Raw genomic sequence first — 24,875 nt, forward strand, 5'->3', positions numbered from 1 at the left:
GCTTCAGCGAAAGCAACGCAAAGCCTTTGGAGCACGGAGGGAGCGCTCCCTCTGCGCTTCGGAGGCTTAGCGTTGCTATCGCTGAAGCCAAAGAACCTGCATTCGCTCCATAGGATGCACACACATTTCCCCTCAATTTTTGGAGGGGGAAAAGTGCATCCTATAGAGCGAAAAATACGGTAGTTACTTCCTAGTTTTGCTCCGTACTCTTGTACAACACCTGTTCGCTTTACTGGGGCTGTGTGACCCACCAGGAGCCAGCCTTAATAGCCCCCCAAGAACCCACCGCCTCACAGATGCGGCACGCTGAAGTGGATTTATAAAACCCCTTCTCTCCTCCTCCCTTTCATAAGAGCTGGTGGAAACCACGCCGAAGCAAACAGCAATGCAAGATGGGTCAATCTTGGCCAAGCTGCATCTGGCATATTGACTGCTGCTCACTTGTGAGGCACAAGAGCAGGGAAAGGCAAGAGAGAGAGAGAAAACACAAAAGGGGTTCTTGGGGGGAGATCTGCGACTGCTACTTTGCGCAGGGCTGAGGAATGGCTTTCTTCTCCCTTCCCTCCCCCTCATGAATTATTACGGCGGACCCGAGCAGATGTCAACCTGGCATCTGAGCCCTGAAATATAGTTGGAAGAGCAAGTCATAACTAATGCACGGCGGGGGAAGGATGAGTGTCAGGAAGCGGCACTTTTCTTCAAATTTCAGATAAGCTTCTTTCGCCTAAGGGAGGCCTGTCGAAGAAGAGAAAGGGAACTGGGATGGAAGGCTTAAAGCTCCGCTTGCGAGGCAGCAAGCGTCCAACTTGAAGAGGGCCGTAGCACGTTGAGGAACAAGCGTTCAGCAGGAACAACAATGACCCTGGCAGGAATAGATATTGATTGGCAAGTCCATATACTTCCACTGTGCATCAGGATGTTTCTAAAGCTTCATTTATATGTTCCCTGGAACAGCACGAGGATCCTATCTTCAAATGTCAAAGTTCAACATTTTACAGTAAAACTGGGAAGAAGTTATTATGGACAAAGGGGTATCAGAAAATGAGCTACTAGTATGGTAGGTTCACTGGAGGCAAGCTCATTCCAAGACCTGAACCCACTGCCAATCAATTCCACGGGATGCTCCCAAGTTGTTGTTGTTCGCTATATTTGTATACCACCCTTACAATGCAGGTGGGCGCTGTGGTCTAAACCACTGAGCCTCTTGGGCTTGCCAATCAGAAGGTCAGTGGTTCGAATCCCCGCGACGGGGTGAGCTCCCATTGCTCTGTCCCAACTCCTGCCAACCTAGCACTTCGAAAGCATGCCAGTGTGAGTAGATAAATAGGTACCACTGCGGCGGGAAGGTAAAGGGCGTTTCCATGAGCTCTGGTTTCCATCACAGTGTCCCGTTGCGCCAGAAGCAGTATAATCATGCTGGCTACATGACCCGGAAAGCTGTCTGTGGACAAACGCCGGCTCTCTAGGCCTGAAAGTGAGATGAGCGGAGCAACCCCATAGTCATCTTTGACTGGACTTAACCATCCAGGGGTCCTTTACCTTGTAGGTATTTCACACAAACGCTCCTACTGGGGCTGGAAAGGGGTTAGTTTAACCTCCAGCTTGCTAGTAAAACTGAATTACTGCATCCTGAAATGCCTGTCTAAAAAGTGTGTCACCAACATGAAGAGTCTGGAAAGCTCTGCTCTAACCGCATAAGGTTGAGGTTAAGAGGAAAGGGTGCCTCCAGTTACATGCTTCGGGTTACAATCCCAATCTCATTTACCTGGGAGTAAGACTCACTGAGTTAAATGGGACTCCTGAGTAGATACAGTTAGTGTTGCAGGCTCAGGCATTTTGATGAACTTGGAGTTATGGGAACCAGCCTAGCCAAGAAGCTGCACTGAGCAGAGTGGGTTACAGCACCCCATCTTGTGGCTTCGATTATTCAGAGGGAATCCCATCAATTTAACACTAGCAATTCAAGCTGTTTTCAGCGGCTGCTGTAACCAACGGGAGGAGCCCTTCCGTTCCATTTTGGTGCCAAACCAGGTGAAATCCCTAGGGTTCGCCTGCAATAGTTGCACAGAAGGAACCTGAAGCACACTGGGCACCCGGCAGGCCATAACTGGCTGTTCAGCTCAGGCGTATAATTTGATTTTGCTTGGAACCAAGCACTGCTCCAATCTCCACTTCATCTTTATACTCCATGAAATCAAACCCTAAAAAAAAGCCTCCCCTGTTTTGTTTAGCTACCACTGCCTAAGGGAGAGGGGGCAAAATGCTGTAATATTTGATAGTCCTCGTGGCTTGCACATCTGAGTTTTCCACATTTCCTGCTCCTGTCACTTCTCCGCTCCTATCTTAGTCATCTCCTATTTCACCCCCTTTGTACATCACTATCCGTGGGAAGCGGGTGGCGCTGTGGTCTAAACCACTGAGCCTCTTGGGCTTGCCGATCAGAAGGCTGGCAGTTCAAATCCCCGCGAAGGAGCTCCCCTTGCTCTGTCCCAGTTCCTGCTGATCTAGCAGTTCGAAAGCACACCAGTGCAAGTAGATAAATAGGTATTTCCGTGCGCTCTGGTTTCCATCACGGTGTCTCATTGCGCCAGAAGTGGTTTAGGCATGCTGGCCACATGACCTGGAAAGTCGTCTGTGGACAAATGTCGGCTCCATTGGCCTGAAAGCGAGATGACCGCTGCCACTCCATAGTCACCTTTGACTGGACTTAACCACCCAGGAGTCCTTTACCTTACCTTTTACCTTTACGTCATCATCCTTTATACACCATTGTGGGATTTCGTTCTCCTTTAGCTTTGGTACTCACCCATCTGCTCCACAATCTCAGGTGGGAACACTCGGGAGGCAAAGGCCCGCCGGAAGATGTCAGAGAACTCCTTATCAAGACCCCCAATGCCCATCTTCTCAAAGTTCCAGTCAGGGTTGATGATCGACTGGCGGTTTTCTCTGGTTTTGGATTTGCCTGTGGGAAAGGAGAAAGGAGTCAGCTCAAGTTTGACAAATTCAATCAGTGCATGGAAATGTTGCAGAGTTCTGTTTCCTGTGTGCAAGATGCTAAAGCAAACTTTGAACACAGTGTAGTGTGTGTGTGTGTGTGTGTGTGTGTGTGTGTGTGTGTAGAGGTTAAGAACAAGAGCCACAAATTCAGGGGTGGATTAAGACCTTTAGAGACCCTAAGCACTTAAAAGATTTCAGTGCCCCCATATATATCTAATTCAAAATATAAACAATAACAACCTGTAAAATAAATTTATTTTTTGAAATGAAACAAAGCCTACAGTAAGATGGAAAATATTTTTGTCTACTTTCACTTTATATTTGATAAAAAATTCTCCTACTTTTTCTGATTGCAAAGTCTTTGCTCAAATTGTCAAAACTAATCTTACATAATACACATCTGCTTCCATACTTAGTAGAGATAAGGCCTCGAGCCTGCCTTGTTGAATAGTTGTTCTGTTGGGATTTTTAATATACAGCCGTACCTTGGAAGTTGAACGGAATCCGTTCCGGAAGTCCGTTCGACTTCCAAAATGTTTGAGAACTAAGCTGTTTGAAAACCAAGGTACGACTGTACTTCAACTGAGAAAATGAACACTCAGATGAGCAATTTGTGACCGTTAATGTAAAAAAAACCCGGCAATGGAAAATTTCTGTGGTGCCCCTCTTCCCTTGATGCCCTAAGCACATGCTTATTTTGCTTAATGGTTAATCCAGCCTATTCACATCTCAGTTCAGCCTTGGATCTGCTGAACGGACCCAGGAAGGCAACCATATCTCAGCTTCAGCCCCATACTACCAATCTAACATGGGGATTATAACCCTGATGTCCTTGCAGAATTGTAAAGATTACAAAGATGTGAGCTAAATGCATTCCATATTTAGGGGGGGAGGGAGAGAGAACATCATAGGAAAGGATCAATTCTGATGACTGGCAATTAATTTAAGCAATTGATCAAATACTTGAGCTAACTTGAGGGTGTGGAAAGGAGCGCTCTCTTCAATGGAAAAAAAACACACACCAAGCACCAGGAGCCCAATACACTCCTGTCGTTTTAAATATACTTTTACCTGCAGCACAGGGAAGCCACAGATGATATAGAACACGTAGCAGTCATTGCTGGTCTAGACCCTATAATTGATTTCACGTTGAAAGTACTGTAAGTAGAAATCAATACTGCAGTAGTCCTGACATCAAAGGGGAAAGTGGGTTTTTGTTTATTTCTTTGGAAAAGGTAGCCAGCAAGTCCTATACACATCTACTCAAAAGCAAGCCCCGTTGCGTTCAATTGATTCTCCTCCGCGTGTTGTTGGACTACAATTCCCATCAGCCTCTGGAGGGCCACAGGCTTCACATACAGAGTGCTTTAGAGCCAAGTGAATTCTGTCTGCCGTGGTTCCTACTGCTATATGGGTGTAGTTTTGTGATCCATCAACACTAAGGAGCAGTGGCAGACCTGAAAGAGGCACCCATGTAGCGATTTATGTATTGATTTAAAGAGCTCAGCCAGTCTTCGTCTGCAGGCTTTTGGTGTTTTCATTTATTTTGTTTCCTGCAGGATAGCTGCAATCATACGACCTCTTCCCAGAGTTAGCTGGCCTCTTAAGACTGCTTAATTTTTACCTTTTACTTTTCTGATTCTCTGCTGCCACACGCTGGTTGTGGGCCGTATTTTGAAATTTGAAAGCAACATGTCTGGGGCCATTCATTCGCTCAGAAAAACTTTATTCGCTTGATTCCGGAGTCCGATTTTACAATACTGCCTTGCTAAACAGTGTGGTTTTAAATGTGCGCAAATGATGTTATCAATAGAACAAGCCACTTAAAGCAGGGCAAGACAAGGCAGATCCTGCTGGATCTGCACACTGCTGATTTTGAAAAAGCAAAGGTTTCGACTCAAGTAGTCACCAGCACCTTGCGCAAACTCAGTGCTAAATATATGAGTGCTAAATATATGCGGGCCACATGCATCTATCAGGGTACACAACGCATCCAATAATAATATCCAAGTTGAAACTAGATTGTGGGTTGATTGATGCTGATGAAAAACAAAAACCAGCAGAACCCCATTTCCAACACAAAAAGGCTAATTTCAATGTCAAGCCTGCAGTACTACCACACCCAGGTACAGAACCCTGCAACTGTGAAGTCTAACTGCCACATGGGCAGGGTTTTCCCAGGTCCAAATCAAAAAGGAAGAGCTGCAGAAAAGCATCATTGTCACGCGGCAGCTAAAAAAGCCAATGCAATTCTGGGCTGCATCAATAGGAGTATAGCATCTAGATCAAGGGAAGTAATAGTGCCACTGTATTCTGCTCTGGTCAGACCTCACCTGGAGTACTGTGTCCAGTTCTGGACACCACAGTTCAAGAAGGACACTGACAAACTGGAACGTGTCCAGAGGAGGGCAACCAAAATGGTCAAGGCCTGGAAATGATGCCTTATGAGGAATGGCTAAGGGAGCTGGGCATGTTTAGCCTGGAGAAGAGGAGGTTAAGGGGTGATATGATAGCCATGTTCAAATATATAAAAGGATGTCACATAGAGGAGGGGGAAAGGTTGTTTTCTGCTGCTCCAGAGAAGCAGGCACGGAGCAATGGATCCAAACTACAAGAAAGAAGATTCCACCTAAACATTAGGAAGAACTTCCTGACAGTAAGAGCTGTTTGACAGTGGAATTTGCTGCCAAGTAGTGTGGTGGAGTCTCCTTCTTTGGAGGTCTTTAAGCAGAGGCTTGACAACCAAATGTCAGGAGTGCTCTGATGGCGTTTCCTGCTTGGCAGGGGGTTGGACTCGATGGCCCTTGTGGTCTCTTCCAACTCTATGATTCTATGATTCTATGGTTTTCCCAACCGGTTAGCATAGAGTAGCCCTGATTTCACAATAGGTCCCAAAAGATCATACCCAAACACATTGCAAAGGCAGCACAGGGGGCCCTGGTTTAGCCAAAAGCTGATTTTTACAGGGCACTTTTTCCCAGTCAGTGGAGATGAGTAAGTAAGAGCAGGGATTTGTGCATTGCCGTGATATTTCTGGCACTTATGGCTGCAGAGATCCACTGCAACCAACTCTTGTGGAAATCTCAGAAGTCAGAAGTGCGGCTGAGTAAGATTTCCAGTGGTTGGGGTGGGGCTCCAGTTCTCTCTAGAGACCCTTGCTTCTCCTTGCTACATCAGAATAGATTATGCAAAGTAACAGAAGCTGCTCGATTTGAAGAAACGTACAGTAGTACCTTGGATCCTGGACGCCTTGCAAGTCAAACGTTTTGGCTCCCGAATGCTGCAAACTCCGAAGTGGCTGTTCCGGTTTGCAAACGTTCTTTGGAACTCAAATGTCCGACACTGCTTCTGCAGCTTCCAATTGGCCGCAGGAGCTTCCTGCAGCCAATCAGAAGCTGCGCCTTGGTTTCCGAACGTTTTGGAAGTTGAACGGACTTCCGGAATGGATTCCATCCAACTTCCGACGTACGACTGTATATATGCTAACAGATTTCAACTTCTCTGGATGCAAAATTGGGACTGCCTGGTCACTGAACCTTTAAGTTCAGCCTCGTCTATCAACTCTCCTTTTTATACCCCCCCCAAGTAAACGCTGTATTAAATTTGATCAGTTCCCCACCCCACATACCCACCCCCCAATACAGGTATTTCTCTTCTTTCTTGCATAATTTTTGCTCCCTGCAGGTCCTCCTACCCTCTCCTGTTCCAGCCATGCAAGCAGCTAAAAAGGGGCCCATGCAGAGCAGTTTTCCTCCCGGCTTGACCCACTCACCCAGCCAGCTCCTCCGCACTTTCCTAGGACAGAGGACAAAGGAATGAGAGCCAGAGAGCAAGTGGGCATTCAAGGGAACGAGTGAGAACCAGAATGCAAGTTCCTGCCGGATGCTTTGGCATAACCCCACTTCCCCAAGGCCTGCCCTGTCTCCTCCTGCAAGAGACACGAAGGGGAGTCGAGTGGAATATCCATCCTTCTAGAGGGACTCAGCAGGGTTAGTCTTCGCCCCACCTGAACACTCCAAGGGGGCCTTGTCTTCGCTGCCGGAAAAGCCCTAGTTCTTATCCTTTGGGCTGAGATTTGGCTTTTTCCATTCATTATCATCTCCCTGGGGACACACCTCAGTTGCTTATACAGTCGTACCTTGGTTTCTGAACGGAATCCATTCCGGAAGTCTGTTTGACTTCCAAAACGTCCGGAAACCAAGGCACAGCTTCCGATTGGCTGCAGGAAGGTCCTGCAGCCAATCAGAAGCCACGTCGGACATTCGGCTTCCAAAAATAGTTCGTAATCCGGAACACTCATTTTCGAGTTTGCGGCGTTTGGGAGCCAAAATGTTCGAGAACTAAGCTGTTCGAAAACCAAAGTACGACTGTGCTCCGCTTTGATTTGGGCATACAGTGGTACCTTGGTACTCAAACAGCCTGGCTCCCAAACAAATCGGCTCCAGTACACCGCAAATCCGAAAGTGTTTTGGTTTGCGAACATTTTTCGGAAGCTCAACGTTCGACGCGGCTTCCGACTGAGTGCAGGAACCTCCTGCAACGAATCGGAAGCCACACCTTGGTTTTCAAACGGTTCCAGGAGTCGAACGGACTCCCGGAACGGATTAAGCTCGAGAACCAAGGTACCACCGTATCTGCAACTAACCCCTTTTGCGGTCAACTCCCTCAGCCTAAAAGAGCCCCTGGGAATTTGGAAGTTTTACCATGGCTTCTTTTTCCCCACAGAAGCTTTTCTCCCACAAACCTTCCCCCACAAGACTTGCTCCAAGCCCAGCTAAGAGAAAAGCAGCTATGGGGAGGCGGAAAGTTTCAGCAAACCTTCCCATGCCAACACCTCACCCACTTAATCTACTTGGCATCAGCCCATAATTGAAGGCAAAATTCTGCCGCTATTCTGTGTGGTTCTACCTTGATGAATGCCCTGCCTCTGGGCCTCATCCTGCCCCACTTTTATCAGCTTCATGCAACAACTGTTGCCTACACGGTGTGAAAGGAAAGGAGCATCAAAAGAGTAGTAATAATAATAATAATAATAATTTATTATAATGCCAGGCAACTACTAAGGGGAGAGATATCCATGGAGCTAAGAGCCAGGGCTGCTTGCTAGACTCTAGCAAGAACACAAAACTAAATATTATTTGAATATGGTTAGAGAAGGACACAAGGGCAACGTGCACGTTAAACCACAGAGCCTAGGACTTGCCGATCAGAAGGTCGGCAGTTCGAATCCCTGCAATGGGGTGAGCTCCTGTTGCTCGGTCCCTGCTCCTGCCAACCTAGCAGTTCAAAAGCACATCAAAGTGCAAGTAGATAAATAGGAACTGCTCCGGCAGGAAGCTAAACGGCGTTTCCGTGCGCTGCTCTGGTTCACCAGAAGCGGCTTAGTCATGCTGGCCACATGACCCGGAAGCTGTACGCTGGCTCCCTCGGCCAGTAAAGCGAGATGAACGCTACAACCCCGGAGTCATCCGCGACTGGACCTAACAGTCAGGGGTCCCTTTACCGTTTTACAGTATCACCTACAGTGTGGAAATTCTTGAAGTTAATTTATTACTCCGGAGCTGAATGTTTGTGCAGTCTTGTGTTGATTTTTCAGCTGGGCTGGCTACCTATATATCTGAACGAATAAAACGTGAGGCGGCTAACACAAAAAAAACAACTGGCAAAGCTGGCTGGTGAGAGTGCTCAAATCACAACTGATCTCTTGTGGTGATAGGGGGCACTCTCTCCTTTCTTAATAATGAAAGGCTGAGGAGAATGCAGGTTGAATCCACAAGATTTAAAAAGGATTTTAACTAGAGGTCTCTGTCTAGGACCTTGGAGAGCTACCGCCATTAATCTGAACAGACCAAACTTTTTCTCAAACTTTTTTTCCTCAAGGCCACACTTTCAGAATATATATATATATATATATATATATATATATATATATATATATATATATATATATATTGGTAAGAAATACATTGGAAAACGAAAACAAGCTAATAAGTTCTATTTGTAGCGTAGAACACAACTATCTTACAATATCCAAAAATTATAAAACAATGCAGCTACGTAAGAACATGAATCATTCCCACATTTGACACTCTTGCTTTCGTGTTGAAAAGCTATCTATCCATATTACACAAATAAAATTTTAAAAAATTGATACTATACTACACTGAAATGTAGTAGTTATCCCTGATTATCCCTGAATCTTTTATAAAAGAATGGAAATGGTTTATTGAATATTTATAAATAAATTGTAAACAGATAAGAACATTGGCAGGATTATTCTAATAACCTGCAGTTTTGTAAGAGTATATAATTAAAGTAGATGAATAAATGAGCAAATTAATCTGGATATGCAGAAGATATTAAAAACAAATTCAAGCAACCGCAGAAAGAGGGGAAAGGAAGTCGAGCTTTGAAATGTTAAAATGATTGTAAAATTAGTGAAATGTATGAACTTGAAAAACATATTTTTTAAAAAAAATGTGCTGATGGGGGGGGGGAAGATTACCCTTGAATCTTCCTGCCAAACTTGCTATCCTCTTTTGTCACACCAGTGTGGCACGCCATACCCTTTGAGAACAACTGGAATGGGCGATGGTAAGCTTGATGGACCAGTGGCTTGATTTGGTATATGGCAGCTTCCTATGTCTCCCTGGGAGATGCTACAACCTTGTCCTCTGATCTCTCCTACTCCAACCCCCAGCAGAAGACGCCAGCAGCCAGCTACTGCCAGCAAGACAAGGAAAAGAACCCTGCTGCTTTGCCTTCTCCAGCTCTGGCTACAGGATGCAATCAGAGAGGAGGCCTAAGCTGTCATATGGGCCTTGAATGTCAACAGCATGGGCCTTTGTTACTGAAATTCCCTTTTGCTACCTGCAGAATGGCTGGCTATTGGAATTTCTTCTGCAGCACAGCTAGTAAGGTTTTTTTTAAAATAATAATAATCCCTCTCACTCTTTTTTATGACATGTGTCTTGATCTCTTCCTGTTCACTCTTGCTATCTTGAGAGCCAGTGTGGTGTAGTGGTTAAGAGCGGTAGTCACGTAATCTGGGAAACCGGGTTCGCGTCTCCGCTCCTCCACATGCAGCTGCTGGGTGACCTTGGGCCAGTCACACTTCTGTGAAGTCTCTCAGCCCCACTCACCTCACAGAGTGTTTGTTGTGGGGGAGGAAGGGAAAGGAGATTGTTAGCCGCTTTGAGACTCCTGAAGGGGAGTGAAAGGCGGGATATCAAATCCAAACTCTTCTTCTTCTTCTATCTTTCCACTTGAAAAAATAAACTAAAAGAAGCTAAAACCGCTGGTTAAGATACAACGTGTGTGTGTGTGTGTGTGTGTGTGTGTGTGTGTGTGTGTGTGTGTTTAGGACCTGGAATAGTAATAGTGGTACCTTAGTTCTCAAATGCCTTGGTACTCAAACGCCGAAAACCCAGAAGTGAGTGTTCTGGTTTTCAAACGTTTTTCGGAAGCTGAACTTCCGGTGCAGCTGTCGGCTATTGTTTCTGGGGCGCCTGCAGAAGCTGCACCTTGGTTTCCGAACATTTCAGAAGTCAAATGGACTTCTGGAACGGATTAACTTGGGCGCTTTTTTTTTGCTATTTATTTGGCATTTTTGTTTTTGAGGCTTTTTTGGTTGATTTCTTTTTGTGACTGTGTGGAACCCAGTTCAGCTACTGATTGATTGATTGATTGATTGATTGATTGCGGGGAAATGGATAAAAGCCCCCGATCCAACCAATGACTATCATCAGTGCAGGTAAGAAAATAATAATAATTTTTATTTTTATCATCTACAATGCTGCCTTATTTATTTTATAGTGCAGCACATTGATTATAGCTTTCATTTTATGGATCAATGGTCTTGTTAGATAGTAAAATTCATGTTAAATTGCTGTTTTTGTTGAATGGTCTCTTTAAATGTGAAGGTTCATTATTGGTGCACAAGATGTGTATTTCTTTAAGGGCCAGAGCAAATAACGAGACCCAGTTTTACAGCTGTGAAACAGTACAGCAGGTGCTGCTAAGTTATGTTAATTAAGCTGTGTCAACAATTGGGTGTAGTATATAAAGAGCACCTAGCTCTCTCAGTACCCTGGGGGATGGGCTGGTGGTTGGGTCATGTTTGTTGATATATTTAGTGTAAAATGAGTTTTTGTTTTTGTTATTGTTATTAAAACCTTGTTAAAGTTATTTTTGAGTTCCTTGTAATGCGTGGTCTCCCCAGCAAGCTCTCTGCAGCGCAACTAAACTGCAAATAGCCAACAGATTTTCAATTCTAGCTGGGCTTCCTGTCTCTGCTCTGTTGTTATGAAGGCCCTAAGATGCTGAAAAAACCCTTTTAAATTTACTGTGCTGCTTTGGGAATCCTTTCCTAAATGGAGTCTCTGCTGAATATTCGGAGGTTTGCAGAAGAGGAAGGAAAATATGTATCCTGGACCACCTCCACGTCCTCCATGCCGAGTAGTGAGGCCAAAAAAAAAATAAAAAAATAGCCAACAGTTTTAGGGGTTGTTTTTAAAAGTCTGGAATGGATTAATCTGTTTTGCATTACTTTCTATCGGAAAGCGCTCCCTGGTTGGCTTTGGAACGCTTTGGTTTTGGAACGGACTTCCGGAACAGGTTTGAGAACCAAGGTACCACTGTATAAACTAGCTAAAAATTAAAAGGGGAAAGAAGATGCAACTTGGACGAAGAGCCCAGGTCTATGTTTGACAGTCATGTAGATAAGGACGCAAGGGCAGACAGGGGAGTAAATACTGCTGTGAACTAGTAATTTTCGTGGACTTGCCGATAAGGAAGACAACAAACTGCTTGGAACGCACAACTGTTGCCCCAGGGCCACACTTACCAATGAGGGTGAGGGAAGAGCTCTCGGCCTTTTCAAACGCAACCTGGCTGTTGCCAACGACAAGACCAACTTCGATCTGAATGAACGAAAACCGCAATTAAAAGCCTTGAAGAATAGTAACAAACACTCATGCTCTGTGTACGCCAGAGAGCCTCAGAATGGAAAGAGAGGGCCATTTTTATATTAAGACAAGCTCCATAGCAGCAGAAACCAGCAGGCGGCATGAGATGAAGTCATCCCAGCGCAGCTGGTGCTCAGCTTCAACAAGATACCTAGCGGCATATGGTCAAAGAAGACCTATTCGTGACGATCCGCCCCCGTCTCAAAGCTGCAAAAACAGGGGAAAGGACCTGGACTTCAGGGCTCTGGAAAGGAAATCAGCTGCCAGAACAGAAGGCAGGTGAAGAAAGAGCTACAACGCTGTTTCGCTCAAATCAGTGGGGTGCTGGCACCATATATAAAAGTGGGCACGACAAAAACAAAGATGTAAAAGAGATTTACCTCTTTATGAAATAACACAGATCTCCGGGGCAGGGAGGGTGGAATTGGCACGAACCCTGGTTAATTAAAAGCTGATTCAAACCAGCATGTTCCCCATTTTGGCAGAAGGATATTCCTGACACATTTGGGAGGATTTCAGATTAATTCCTAGAAGCTTCTTGCGAGTCATACTCCATTTTTTAAACCCTAGGTATAGCAGTCTTGGGACGTGGGTGACGCTGTGGGTTAAACCACAGAGCCTAGGACTTGCCGATCAGAAGGTCGGCGGTTCGAATCCCCACGACGGGGTGAGCTCCCGTTGCTCAGTCCTGGCTCCTGCCAACCTAGCAGTTCGAAAGCACGTCAAAGTGCAAGTAGATAAATAGGTACCACTCCGGCGGGAAGGTAAACAGCGTTTCCGTGCGCTGCTCTGGTTTGCCAGAATCGGCTTAGTCATGCTGGCCACATGACCCGGAAGCTGTACGCCGGCTCCCTCGGCCAGTAAAGCGAGATGAGCGCCACAACCCCAGAGTCGGCCACGACTGGACCTAACGGTCAGGAGTCCCTTTACCTTTACTATAGCAGTCTTCCATTATCTTCTGCCCCCCATTTCCTCTCTCCTCTTTTTTTTAAAGGATTGATTTGGTTGTTAAGTAGGATTATCTTGGTGGGGGTAAGATTATGGAATCATTCTAGCCTGACAGCTCAGGGTTGGGATTTTGCTTGTATATTTTGCAGAATGAAAAGGAGATATTAATCAGATGCTTGTTCCCCACTAATTAAGATGGGAAATGGATGTGTGAATAAGCCAATACAGATCAGCATTTCTGTATCACTGTACCCAAGATGAACCTCCTTGCCAGGATACGGCCAAGGATACAGTTGGTCCAGCACTGAGTGACAAGGTGCTCTCAGAAAGTCCACAATCAGGGCATTGCCTCAGGATTAGTGGACTCTCTTCACACATTCCATTTCCAATCATTGCAATTTACATTGAGGTAGCTCAGAAAGGGAGATCCAGTTCTTACCTTCTGTTTTTTCCCTGTGGCCGGCTCTCCTTTAAGGATACTGGGATCCATGGCTTCAATGTCCTTGACCAAGAGGCCAAAAAGCTTGTCGTTGAAGCTAAACACAAGCTGTACAAACAAAGTGAAGGAAAATAAGGTTATTGAAACACTTGCCTGCATTTTCGTGGCTAGAGTGGCAGCCAACAAACAAATGAAGCTCCAGTGCGTGATTTATTTGGGCCCCTCCCTCCTAAGCCATCACATCGGTCCAACAGCACAGCGAGGAGAGGCAATGTCTCCCTGCAGGCCAGCCCTTTCAAGGAATGCAGTTTTCACAAAGGGAATGAAGCCTAGGCAAGGTAGATTGGACCCAGAAGCTCAAAAGGCTTCAGTTGCACCTCTAGCCTTTGCTGGAGCAAGTTGCTAACTGGAGCTATCCATGGTTCTGAAACTCCTGGCTGTTTGCCCCATGGGCTCTTTCACTAGACCAAGGCGCTTTTCCTCTCACAAGTCTGACCAAGTCCAACTGTGAATATCAAGCAGCACTTCTGTAAGACATTTCTCTTTGGGTGGGCTTTTAACAATTGGCTAAGGTATATGGGATAATGCCTATATATAGGTAAAGGTAAAGGTACCCCTTGACCGTTAGGTCCAGTGGCAGGTGACTCTGGGGTTGCAGTGCTCATCTCGCTTTAGTGGCCAAGGGAGCCGGCGTACAGCTTCTGGGTCATGTGGCCAGCATGACTAAGCCGCTTCTGGCGAACCAGAGCAGCACACGGAAACACCGTTTACCTCCCTGCTGGAGCGGTACCTGTTTATCTACTTGCATGTTGTGCTTTCGAATTGCTAGGTTGGCAGGAGCAGGGACTGAGCAACGGGAGCTCACCCCGTCGCGGGGATTCGAACCGCCGACCTTTTGATCAGCAAGTCCTAGGCTTGTCCGTGTCCCTTCAATGCCTATATATATGTATATGTCATCCTGTTTTTACTTTTTTTTCTCACGTTATTGTTACAGTCATACCTTGGTTTTCAAACAGCTTAGTTCTCGAACGTTTTGGCTCCCAAACGGCAGAAACCCAGAAGTGACTGTTCTGGTTCGCAAACTATTTTTGGAAGCCGGTGGGGACTCATGGAAGGCCAAAAATCTTTAGTAACATTTTTGTTAAAAAGCCCAAGAGGGAGAAATAAATGACCACAGAATGCTGGCCAGCTGTAGGGCTTTGGGGAGGGGGGAGCATATGCTCTCTCCAGCCTCAAGGGTACTAGTGCAGAACCTAAAGATTCTTCTTTTTTTAATGCAACTCAGAATTTCAGCTTTCATGGTTCTCTTTTTTATCCTTCATGGTTGCAGAAACTCTGCCTGAATATACAAGCTCATTATCCTGGGTCAAGAACTCCTTGAGTGGGCTTCTAAAAAAGAGCCTTGTCTAACGCTGGTCCTAAAAAACCCCACTTCTTTTCAAATACCGTATTTTTCGCTCTATAGGACGCACTTTTTCCCCCTCCAAAAATGAAAGGGAAATGTGTGTGCGTCCTATGGAGCGAATGCAGGCTCTTGGCCTTCAGCGATAGCAATGCGAGGCCTCCAAAGCGCAGAGGGAGTCTTGCTCTCCCGGCTTCAGCAAAAGGAACCTGAAGCCTTTGGAGCGCAGCGCGAGTTCCCGCTGAACTACAAAGGCTTTGGGTTCCTTTCGTTGAAGCCGGGAGAGCAAGACTGGCTTCAGCAGAGAGGGAGAGCTGCACAACGCCCCTTCAGTGAAGCGGGAGGAGAAATTGAAGGGACTCTGTTTCTCCTGCCGCTTCGCTGAAGGAGCGCTGAGCAGAGAGGGGGAGAATTTTTCCCCCCTTGTTCTCCCCCTCTTAAACAAGGTGCGTCCTATGGTCGGGTGCGTCCTATGGAGCGAAAAATACGGTAAATCCTCAAAAGGGTCCAGTCTACAAAAAAGTGTACAAGCCATCCACCTACAAACAACTCTCTTTATCATTTGCTGTCTAAAAGAAAGAGCGTGCAACTGATTTCTTTGCAAAGATTCGCTTTCTAGTGAACTGCGGTTGGCGATTTGCAAGATTGGAGTAATCGAGTCCTCAGAAGGGAGAAATGGTTTCAACGCTAAGTGAGAATCGCATATAAAGACCACAAACCTGCTGCCCCACTGTGAAGGCCTGGTTGTTGAATTGCTGGATGAACTCGGCCGCCATTTTGTCAGAATCATACGGGTTGGAGTCGATGCTCTTCTTCTGCAAGAAGTCTATCTCAATAGTCATCGTGCCGACGCACTGCTTGGTCTTATCAAAGTTATACACGGAAACTGTGTGGGAGGCAGGGAAAGCACAAACGTCAGCGGAGTGCTGAAGGATCTCAGTTCAGGTCATTCGCCAACATCCCCTTAAGAACCACGTCCCCAAAGAACATAGAAAGGGTCTTCAACAAACGCTTAAATCAACAAACACTTAACCAAGGAAATGGAAATGATGAATAATGGCAATGCCATTTTAATGTGATTATCAACTATTTTATGACCTTGTGCTGTAATGTACGGTGAGGCCTCCTTGGAGGGTATAAAAATGAACCAAGAGTATCTTGGCTGACTCTTAGTGCAGACCCAGGTCATCGAGCCTGAACTTCCACAACCGTCACCCACCATAAACCACCAATGGCAGAATTGGCAGCAACAGCAGTATATATGTTCAATGCTTACAATAATATTTCATTCTCTTGTTAATTGTGCTGTTTTAAATGTGCATTTTATACTTGACTTCCTTCAGTAATGTTTTATTTTGAAATCTTTAAGATAATGTTTTAGTCACCTGTTAATTATGTTGCTTTGAATGTATACTTTATACAGCCATACCTCAGAAGTTGAACGCCTTGGGAGTCGAACGTTTTGGCTCCCGAATGCCACAAACCCGGAAGTGAGCGTTCCAGTTTGCGAATGTTCTTTGGAACCCGAATGTCCGACGTGGGTTCTGTGGGGTTCTGATTGGCTGCAGGAGCTTCCTGCAGCCAATCAGAAGCCGCACCTTGGTTTCCAAACGTTTTGGAAGTTGAATGGACTTCCGGAATGGTTTCCATTCGACTTCCGAGGTACAACTGTATTCGACTTTATTTGGTACAGTACCGTTTTATTCTGGATTGTTTTATTTGATGTTTTTAATGTGTTGTAAAGTGCTTTGAGATTTTGTCTTAAAAATATAAAGCGGTATAGAAATGAGAATAATAATAATAATAAGCAGGAGCAGGAAATTCTCCTTGATCTTCTGGGTGCTCCTTGAGCCAAGCAGAAGCTCTGGTGCCTCCATAAGGGAAGGAACAAGGAGCAAAATTTCCGAAGTAAGCAGAAATCAAAGCATAATGAGCAACAGGGGTTATATATATTTTTCAAAAGCGCCTAAGCCATTAACTTTGAATTAGATTTCATGGTTGGTGACTATTAAGAGAGTGAAAACCACGAAATCAATATATCAGGCTGTTTCAGAGACAAAATGAACTAGTCTCATGGTCAATCCATTTTGGGTTTTGTTTTTAAGTCCGTCTAATTTTTGCAATTTCCCCCATAATATTGTGACAACAAAATAAAGCAGATGGGAGCCCTGGTTGCCTCCGCTAGAGAAGAAAAAAGAGGCACCCTGGTTTCTGTTTCTTGGGGACATTGAAGGGTGAGAGAAACAAAAATTTGACATTCATGCATCTACTTGATATATGCTTCAGCCCTCAGAAGCATAACGCCACCTCCATAATGCGCACATGTTGTAAGCATCCAATTGGTAGGGGACAGTTTCCATGCTGCCTACAGGGAATTTGCTTCCTGGCACAAACCTCCAGAAAGAAACCTCTAAGTGGAAAGAGAATACAGTCATTACGCCGATGCAAGTAGCTCCCCAGCCTTCTCCTGCTCTTAGCAAAAAAGATAAACATTGCAAGTCGGGACCCATCTTCCGTTTCTCGTTGCAAGTTCCAATTATTGGAGATGCATCGCAATGCCAATGGGGGCCTCCGTGCTCTCATTTTCAGAGTGAATGAGAATTAAGAGCCACACCAAAGATGCAGCTTATGTAATTACCACTTTAAGGCATCATGAATGACGGCACAGCTTTGTCTAAAACACCAGTACACAATGCCCAGTAGTGCTGTTAGTTTCATATAACTGGGCAATGTACAAATTTACTTTTACTGCGCAATGCACGGTAACCCACAGCTTCCTGCTTCTTTAATATCCCTCTGCCCATCCCCAGAATTATACCAACTTCAACCTAGGTTTCCATTAACTTGTTTTTCCATTAACTTGTTTATCCAGCACCTTGGACAGTGCACGGCGATATCACTATTAAGAGTGCACCTTTTAGAACAGGGGTCAGAAACCTTCTTCAGCCGTGGGCCGGTCCACTATCCCTCACACCTGGTGGGGGGCCAGACTGTATTTTGAAGGGGGGGGGGATAATGAACAAATTCCTATGCCCCACAAATAACCCAGAGATGCATTTTAAATAAAAGCACATATTCTACCCGCGTAAAAACACCAGGCAGGCCCCACAAATAACCCAGCGATGCATTTTAAATAAAAGGACACATTCTGCTCATGTAAAAACACACTGATTCCCAGACCGTCTGCAGGCCGGATTGAGAAGGCGATTGGTGGGATTGTAATGACATTTAAAAGTTTTGGGAAATGATATACAATGAATTGAAGAAAAAGTTCCATCTAACATTTGTTAAGAAACCTGAACCATTTCTGTTAGGGATTGTAGGAAAAGACCCACCAAGGAAGCCGAAAAATATCTTCATGTATGCGACAATGCTGGCAAGAGTCTTAAAAGCAAAAGGATGGAAGAACGAGGAAACCCCGACTAAACAACTATGGCAAGAGAAACTGATGGACTATGTAGAATTGGCAAAATTGACACATAAACTACGGGACAAGAATAACTATGACTTTAAAGATGAACGGGAACCTTTCACAAAGTACTTAAAGAAGCAACAAAGTGAACTGGACTCCTTGGCAGGCTTTGAATAAACACTCACAAACTTTCTATTGACAATAACCAGTCAGATAAATTATGTTCTCATCCTGAAGCAAAGTTCTTAACCTGAAGCACTATTTCTGGGTTAGCGGAGTCTGTAACCTGAAGTGTATATAGCCTGAAGGGTATGTAACCTGAGGTACCACTGTACATTGCTCTGAGCAGATGTTCCAGGCTTATTCCTATCCAAGAACACTTTGCATTTCTGCACACAGTCCTTTACTGGTATATTTTTTATAACGTCATCCTCTTAGTCCTCTTATTTGCTCCTTTGAAGTTATCTTTTTTTTACACTGACAACATTCAGTTATTGGCCGAGGGAGCCGGCGTACAGCTTCCGGGTCATGTGGCCAGCAGGACTAAGCCGCTACTGGCAACCAGAGCAGCGCATGGAAATGCCATTTACCTTCCCGCCGGAGTGGTACCTATTTATCTACTTGCACTTTAAGGTGCTTTTGAACTGCTAGGTTGGCAGAAGCAGGGACCGAGCAACGGGAGCTCACCCCGTCGCAGGGATTCGAATCTGCCGGCCTTCTGATCAGCAAGTCCTAGGCTCTGTGGTTTAACCCACAGCGCCACCTGCATCCCTAAAAGTCTGTAGCTACCCGCTGCTTAATCTGAGATTTGGACTTCTCTTTCAAATTCATTTGGCTCATTATTCAGTTTGCCCCTAGTTTCTTTCTCATTTGGATTATTTTAATTCTTTACTAGTTGGTTTAATCTTGGTCTCATCTTCAACCTTTTATTTCAGCTTTTAGTTGCTCTACTCAACTTACTTATCCTGTTAATATGGTCATATTATTCCATTCTGTATTTATCTTTGTTAATTCGCCTATCCTTTCAACATTTGGTGCTTTTCAGTACAATCTTATGCACCTTTACTCAGAAATCCTATTTAATTCAATGGGGCTCGCACCCATTTAAATGGATACAAGATTGCCATTCATGTCAATAACTTTTAAATGTATTGATTCATTGGTTTCTGTGTTTCATTCTGCCTTGTTTTCATTGTTCATTTCAAAACCACAAATTCTGTTTTGACAGCATGGCATCTTTTCCTCCCTTTAACTGCTGTCTGTATTTGAAATGCACCACTAAAGGGGATTTAATCTGTTACATCTGTTTTTTCTTAAAAACAAATAAACCCTGAAGACTTTTTGTTTCACTCAGCACATGCTAGCATCAGGTGGCAATCATTTATTTATTTTATATATTGCCTTTGATTTAGCTGTTAACAGGTATCCCAAAATAACAGCAACAAGGCAGAAGCCACTTTCATAAACAAAATATAGAAATGATTTGAGCAAGAAAATTTAGTTACTTTTGACTCAGTGCAATCTACTGATACAAATACCTTTAGAAAAACCAAGTTATATACAGTTGTACCAAACACATTGGGAGTCGAACATTCCGGCTCCCGAACAATCGAAAACTGGAAGTGACTGTTCCAGTTTTCAAATGTTCTTTGGGAAGCCGAATGTCCGATGGAGCTTCCACGGCTTCCAATTGGCTGCAGGAGCTTCCTGCAGCCAGTTGGAAGCTGTGATTTGGTTTTCGAACATTTCAGAAGTCGAACGGACTTCCGGAATGGATTCCGTTCGACTTCCAAGGTACGACTGTACCATAAACAAACTTACAGGAAAAACTTACCATCGATGTCTTGGCCGATTGAAAGCCCAGCCCATTTTCTCTGAAAGAGAACAAAAAGATGATAGATAGATAGATAGATGATAGATAGATAGATAGATAGATAGATAGATAGATAGATAGATAGATAGATGATAGATAGACAGATAGTTGATAGATGATAGATAGATAGATAGATAGATAGATAGATAGATAGATAGATGATAGATAGATAGATAGATAGATAGATAGATAGATAGATATAGGAGCTAGGGGGAAAAACATCTCGTTGTCACAACTAAAAACAAAATTTCAAAGCTGGAGGAAGGATATGCAATTTTTTGCAAGCATGCTACAAGTCGTATCCTCAATAAGAGTTTATGACATTCACATGACTATAGCCTGTATGAGAGTCCTGACAGCATAGTGGCTAAAGGTTTGAGCTAATGTCAAGAAGTCGCTGTCACAGCTCTTTACTTTGACAGCCATCTCCCAAATACCCCACCCTATACGCAACGGGGGGGTGAGACCACTGGCCTACCATACAAGGTTGTTGTTTGGACAAACAAAAAGATAATGTGATGTGTTCTGAATATGCTAAAGTGCCTTATAAAAGCTAGGTATTATATGCAGGTCCCCTGCCTTTTGAAGTGTTTTTGCCTCTAGCCTGCTGAGGAAGAGAGCAATGGCAAGCAAGCAAGTAGGTCTCAAGCGATTTCGTAGCCACATTTGTTCAACTAGGTTTGCGAATCCATAGCACGGATTATGCTACTCCATTGTTGCACTGACCACTGAACCCCTATCATATTCTGTTTATTGTTGCTTAGTCATTTAGTCGTGTCCGACTCTTCATGACCCCATGGACCAGCGCACACCAGGCACTCCTGTCTTCCACTGCCTCCCGCAGTTTGGTCAAACTCATGTCAGTAGCTTCAAGAACACTGTCCAACCATCTCGTCCTCTGTCGTCCCCTTCTCCTTGTGCCCTCCATCTTTCCCAACATCAGGGTCTTTTCCAGGGAGTCTTCTCTTCATTCTGTTTAAAGCACTGCTAATTAACTTTAAAGTGAACTATGTCCTTATCTTTCAACTTGTTCTCGCCTCAAACTCTGCATGCATGCTTTATGAACCAGAAATTTCCACTTCCGTTTCTGAACTGTGTGCATTTCTGCCAGCAGCTCCCTGTATTTGAAATGGGGAGATCCAATCTGTTCAATGCCACCCACTTTAAGAAGGTGTCTCAAAACCTACTTGTTTCAGTTAGCACTTGCCAACGCAATCTATATTTTTAGATTCCTCTCCAGGTTTTTTCTTCCTCTCTGTTGATTGCTTTGATTACCGGCATAAGCTTGTGAACAGGATCTCGATTTTAATTTTTTGCAAAATGCCTAGCTGTATTAGAAACTTAGTAGTTTTATTCAGATTGCTATTTAGCCTGACCCATCTAAGCCTTTTGATTAGGAACATGATCTCCTCATGGTGGTTCATCTTTATCTTCCTCACTCCTCAAGGCAGGGGAACAGAGGTTTTCCATAACACCTCCAGATGAGTCAGAGACAGAAAGAAAGATTTGCAGCCTGGTCTCCCAAGCCAGCACCCTTACAGAGTTGTTGAATAAAAAAAGAAAAAACTGAGAGAAAATCCTCTTTTGCAATTCCCAGCCCTGTAGGCTATTCCTCTTTTGCTGTTTTGTTGAAAAGAGGAAAGGAAAAATCTCATCTAGCAGTTCACTCCCCAAGCTAGGCTGCACTTGATTCACAGGTTCAAAGTGTTTGCTGACACTGCAGGAGGTTCAGGGAAGCCAAGGAGATTAATCACACACTGCAAAGTGTTGCTGCTAAATATCCAGCATGCTGGCGCAACAGTGGAGATTTGCAAGTACTGTACCAGATCACTGGGAGATTATTTAGCAGCAGCACTGCTTTCCCAGGGAAGCTATAACCCTCTGTTCCCCATTGCTTGTGTTTAAGAGGGCTGAAGCCATGGCAGGGAATCCAAGCAGAAGGCCAAAATTATTATTATTATTATTATTATTATTATTATTATTATTATTATTATTCTGCCCACTCTGGGCAGCTCCCAACAGAATACTAAAAACACTATAAAAGATCAAACATTAAAAACATCCCTAAACAGGGCTGCTTTCAGATGTCTTCTAAAAGTCAGATAGTTGTTTATTTCCTTGACATCTGATGGAAGGGCATTCCATGGGGTGGGTGCCACTACCGAGAAGGCCCTCTGCCTGGTTCCCTGTAACCTCACTTCTCGCAGCGAGGGAACCATCAGAAGGCCCTCAGAGCTGGACCTCAGTGTCCGGACTGAACAATGGGGGTGGAGACATTCCTTCAGGTATACTGGACCGAGGCCTTTTAGGGCTTTAAAGGTCAGCACCAACACTTTGAATTGTGCTCAGAAACATACTGGGAGACAATGTGGGTCTTTCAGGACCGGTGTTACATGGTCTCGGAGCAGCTGACTGATGGGATGCATCACATGACAGCAGCCATCCTTTCTGAGGAATGAGATAAGAGATACTTCATGGCTCTCTACTCTTAAACAATCTTGCTTTCCGCAGCGTGGTGTAGTGGTTAAGAGCGGTGGACTCGTAATCTGGTGAACCGGGTTCGATTCCCCGCTCCTCCACATGCTTGGGCTAGTCATACTTCTCTGAAGTCTCTCAGCCCCACTCACCTCACAGAGTGTTTGTTGTGGGGGAGGAAGGGAAAGGAGAATGTTAGCCACTTTGAGACTCCTTCGGGTAGTGATAAAGCGGGATATCAAATCCAAACTCTTCTTCTTCCTTGCCACATCAGACCAAAAGGTGTTTCCAAGTCCAACACTCTGACTCCCCAACAGTGACTGACCAGATGTCCCTGGGAAGCCAACTTTAATATGCAGGTTTTGCATTTTTGTGGGTTGAAAAAACAACACACAGCCATAGCTTTTAGTATGAAGTTCCATTTCACTCTTGGCCAATCAAGCAATAAACAGTCAAAAACATACCTGTGGTAAACTGAAGGCGATGCTGCCTGGGACAACGGAGGAGTAAGTTCTTAGCGTAAAAATGTATTTGTGGTTCGGGGAGGTCTTCACAACTACATGCCTGCAAGGGGGAAGAGAAATGGACAAGGCTTGCTACACCCCGTGCAGAAAGTTCCAGCATCAAAATTTGGCATCTCCCAGGTAGTGCTGGGAGAGAACCCTGCCTGAAATCCTGATAGGTAATATCCAAGGCAACACAATGACCAAGTACAACAACACAATATCAATATAAACTCTTTATATAATCTATACGAAACATTGAACAATACGAAATATATGAAATAAACATAGAGCCAATTTAACACAGGTCTTATAAGTCTCTGAAAGTCTTTGTAAACTATGCAAGTCTCTGAAAGAAGCAACAGGTCAGATCCTTATCTGATGAAAACAAGCCTTAAAGCTTTGTTTTTATGATGTCCAACGCTGCCGAAGTGGTCCGCAAGAAGACGTAGTGAACAGTGATTCCGGATATACCCACTGTTTCGTGAAATCCTTCTTCAGCACGGCAGAATCTAGTCAGTATTGAGCTGGCTGGGCTGACAGTCTGATTCAGTATAAAGCAGTTTCCCTTGGCCCAAAAGACCCTCAGATTGTTCCAATATTCCCGGCAAATGCCCCCACTTCCTTGGAAGCATCCCAGCACAGAGAACATGTTCTTCAAGTCACAGCAATATAGCTCTTCCCATGCAGATTCCGGCTGTCAAGAAGAGCAACTGAGGTCAGTTCTGGCTGCCTTGCCCTTGATAAAAGAGCGATCCCTTGTGGGAAGGGCACTTCCCATCAGATCTAGCAGCAGAACAAGTGACGGTGTACAACCCAGGAGGACAGGGCAGCTTCCTGCTACACAGTTATGCCCTCAAGGATATGCACATTCAGGAATGAATAAGGGGATTCCATATAGCTTATAAGGCTGGGATCCAAACTATCTGCACGGTGACTCTATTAAAATCCTTCAGAAAAGTTAGTCATGACTAACTTAAGCCCCACTGATTTCAATGGGAACAAAATGCAACAAACGTGGGGCTCACTTCTCTTGTGATTTCTTTTCATGGGTCTGAGAGGGTTTCTTTTTTCTTTTTTCTTGTTCCGCCGCTTTTCCATGGTTAAACCTGCTGGTTACTGCTGAATCAGGACAAACATCTATTTGCAGAAAACCTGATCAATATCTTTTCCTCGATTCAGTAGTAAACAACGGGTTTTAAAAGATTAAAAATTCTCAGACCCGTGACTGGAAATCGCAGGACAAGTGGAATCGTGGTTGAGCCCATAATCTGTATGCAATCCACACAGGTTTCAGCTTTAAGGCATGCCTGAGCAGGTAGTTTTCTGCAGGGCAAATATCTGTTTCAGGGATTTTACCAGCGTTGGTCTGCAGTATAAATGAAATGTGAATGTCAGCTTCACGGTTGCAGAGAAAAACTGGGAACTCAAAGGAAGCCGCAAATGTACATACACACATCTCCACTGACTCATAAGGAAGAATGCCATAAACAGTGTTCTCTCACTAATGTACAGAGAAAGCAGTTTCCCATCCCTTACACCGGTTACCATGGGAGCGTCCTCATCTTTTCCACCACCACGCCTCCCCCACACGGGCCTTTCTAATCCCAAATGTGACAGGTGCTGAAGAAAAACCATCCATGTAGTCGCTACAAATGAGACTGGGAAGGAGAACCATATGCATTTCTCAGCACTGATAAACATACATGGTTGCACAATCGGCGATGTTCTGAGGTCCCAGCTGATACCTCGCTGTCGCCACAGAAGGAGGAGTTGGTGCTGAGTGCCCACAGTGAGGCGAGGGAGGACAGTCCCCCACCCCGGGGGGTGAAACGTAACTCCCAGATTCCCAGCTTTCAT

General features: G+C 44.7%; 1 protein-coding gene across 6 annotated transcripts in view; it reads right to left on the reverse strand.

The window, feature by feature from the left end:
* NSF (N-ethylmaleimide sensitive factor, vesicle fusing ATPase) overlaps positions 1-24,875 on the reverse strand; it is a 99,228-nt gene that overhangs the window by 48,388 nt on the left and 25,965 nt on the right. For all 6 annotated transcript variants that reach the window (XM_081883997.1, XM_081883998.1, XM_081884001.1 and 3 more), the window contains exons 3-8: positions 22,977-23,076; positions 19,999-20,038; positions 15,472-15,638; positions 13,351-13,458; positions 11,843-11,918; positions 2,807-2,962 (exon numbers count right to left, since the gene is read on the reverse strand). In XM_081883997.1, the coding sequence (XP_081740123.1) occupies positions 2,807-2,962; positions 11,843-11,918; positions 13,351-13,458; positions 15,472-15,638; positions 19,999-20,038; positions 22,977-23,076 (647 nt within the window). The remainder of the gene's footprint in view (positions 1-2,806; positions 2,963-11,842; positions 11,919-13,350; positions 13,459-15,471; positions 15,639-19,998; positions 20,039-22,976; positions 23,077-24,875) is intronic.

This window comes from Podarcis melisellensis (genome assembly GCF_964234715.1).
Source record: "Podarcis melisellensis genome assembly, chromosome: 13".
Lineage (NCBI taxonomy): Eukaryota > Metazoa > Chordata > Lepidosauria > Squamata > Lacertidae > Podarcis > Podarcis melisellensis.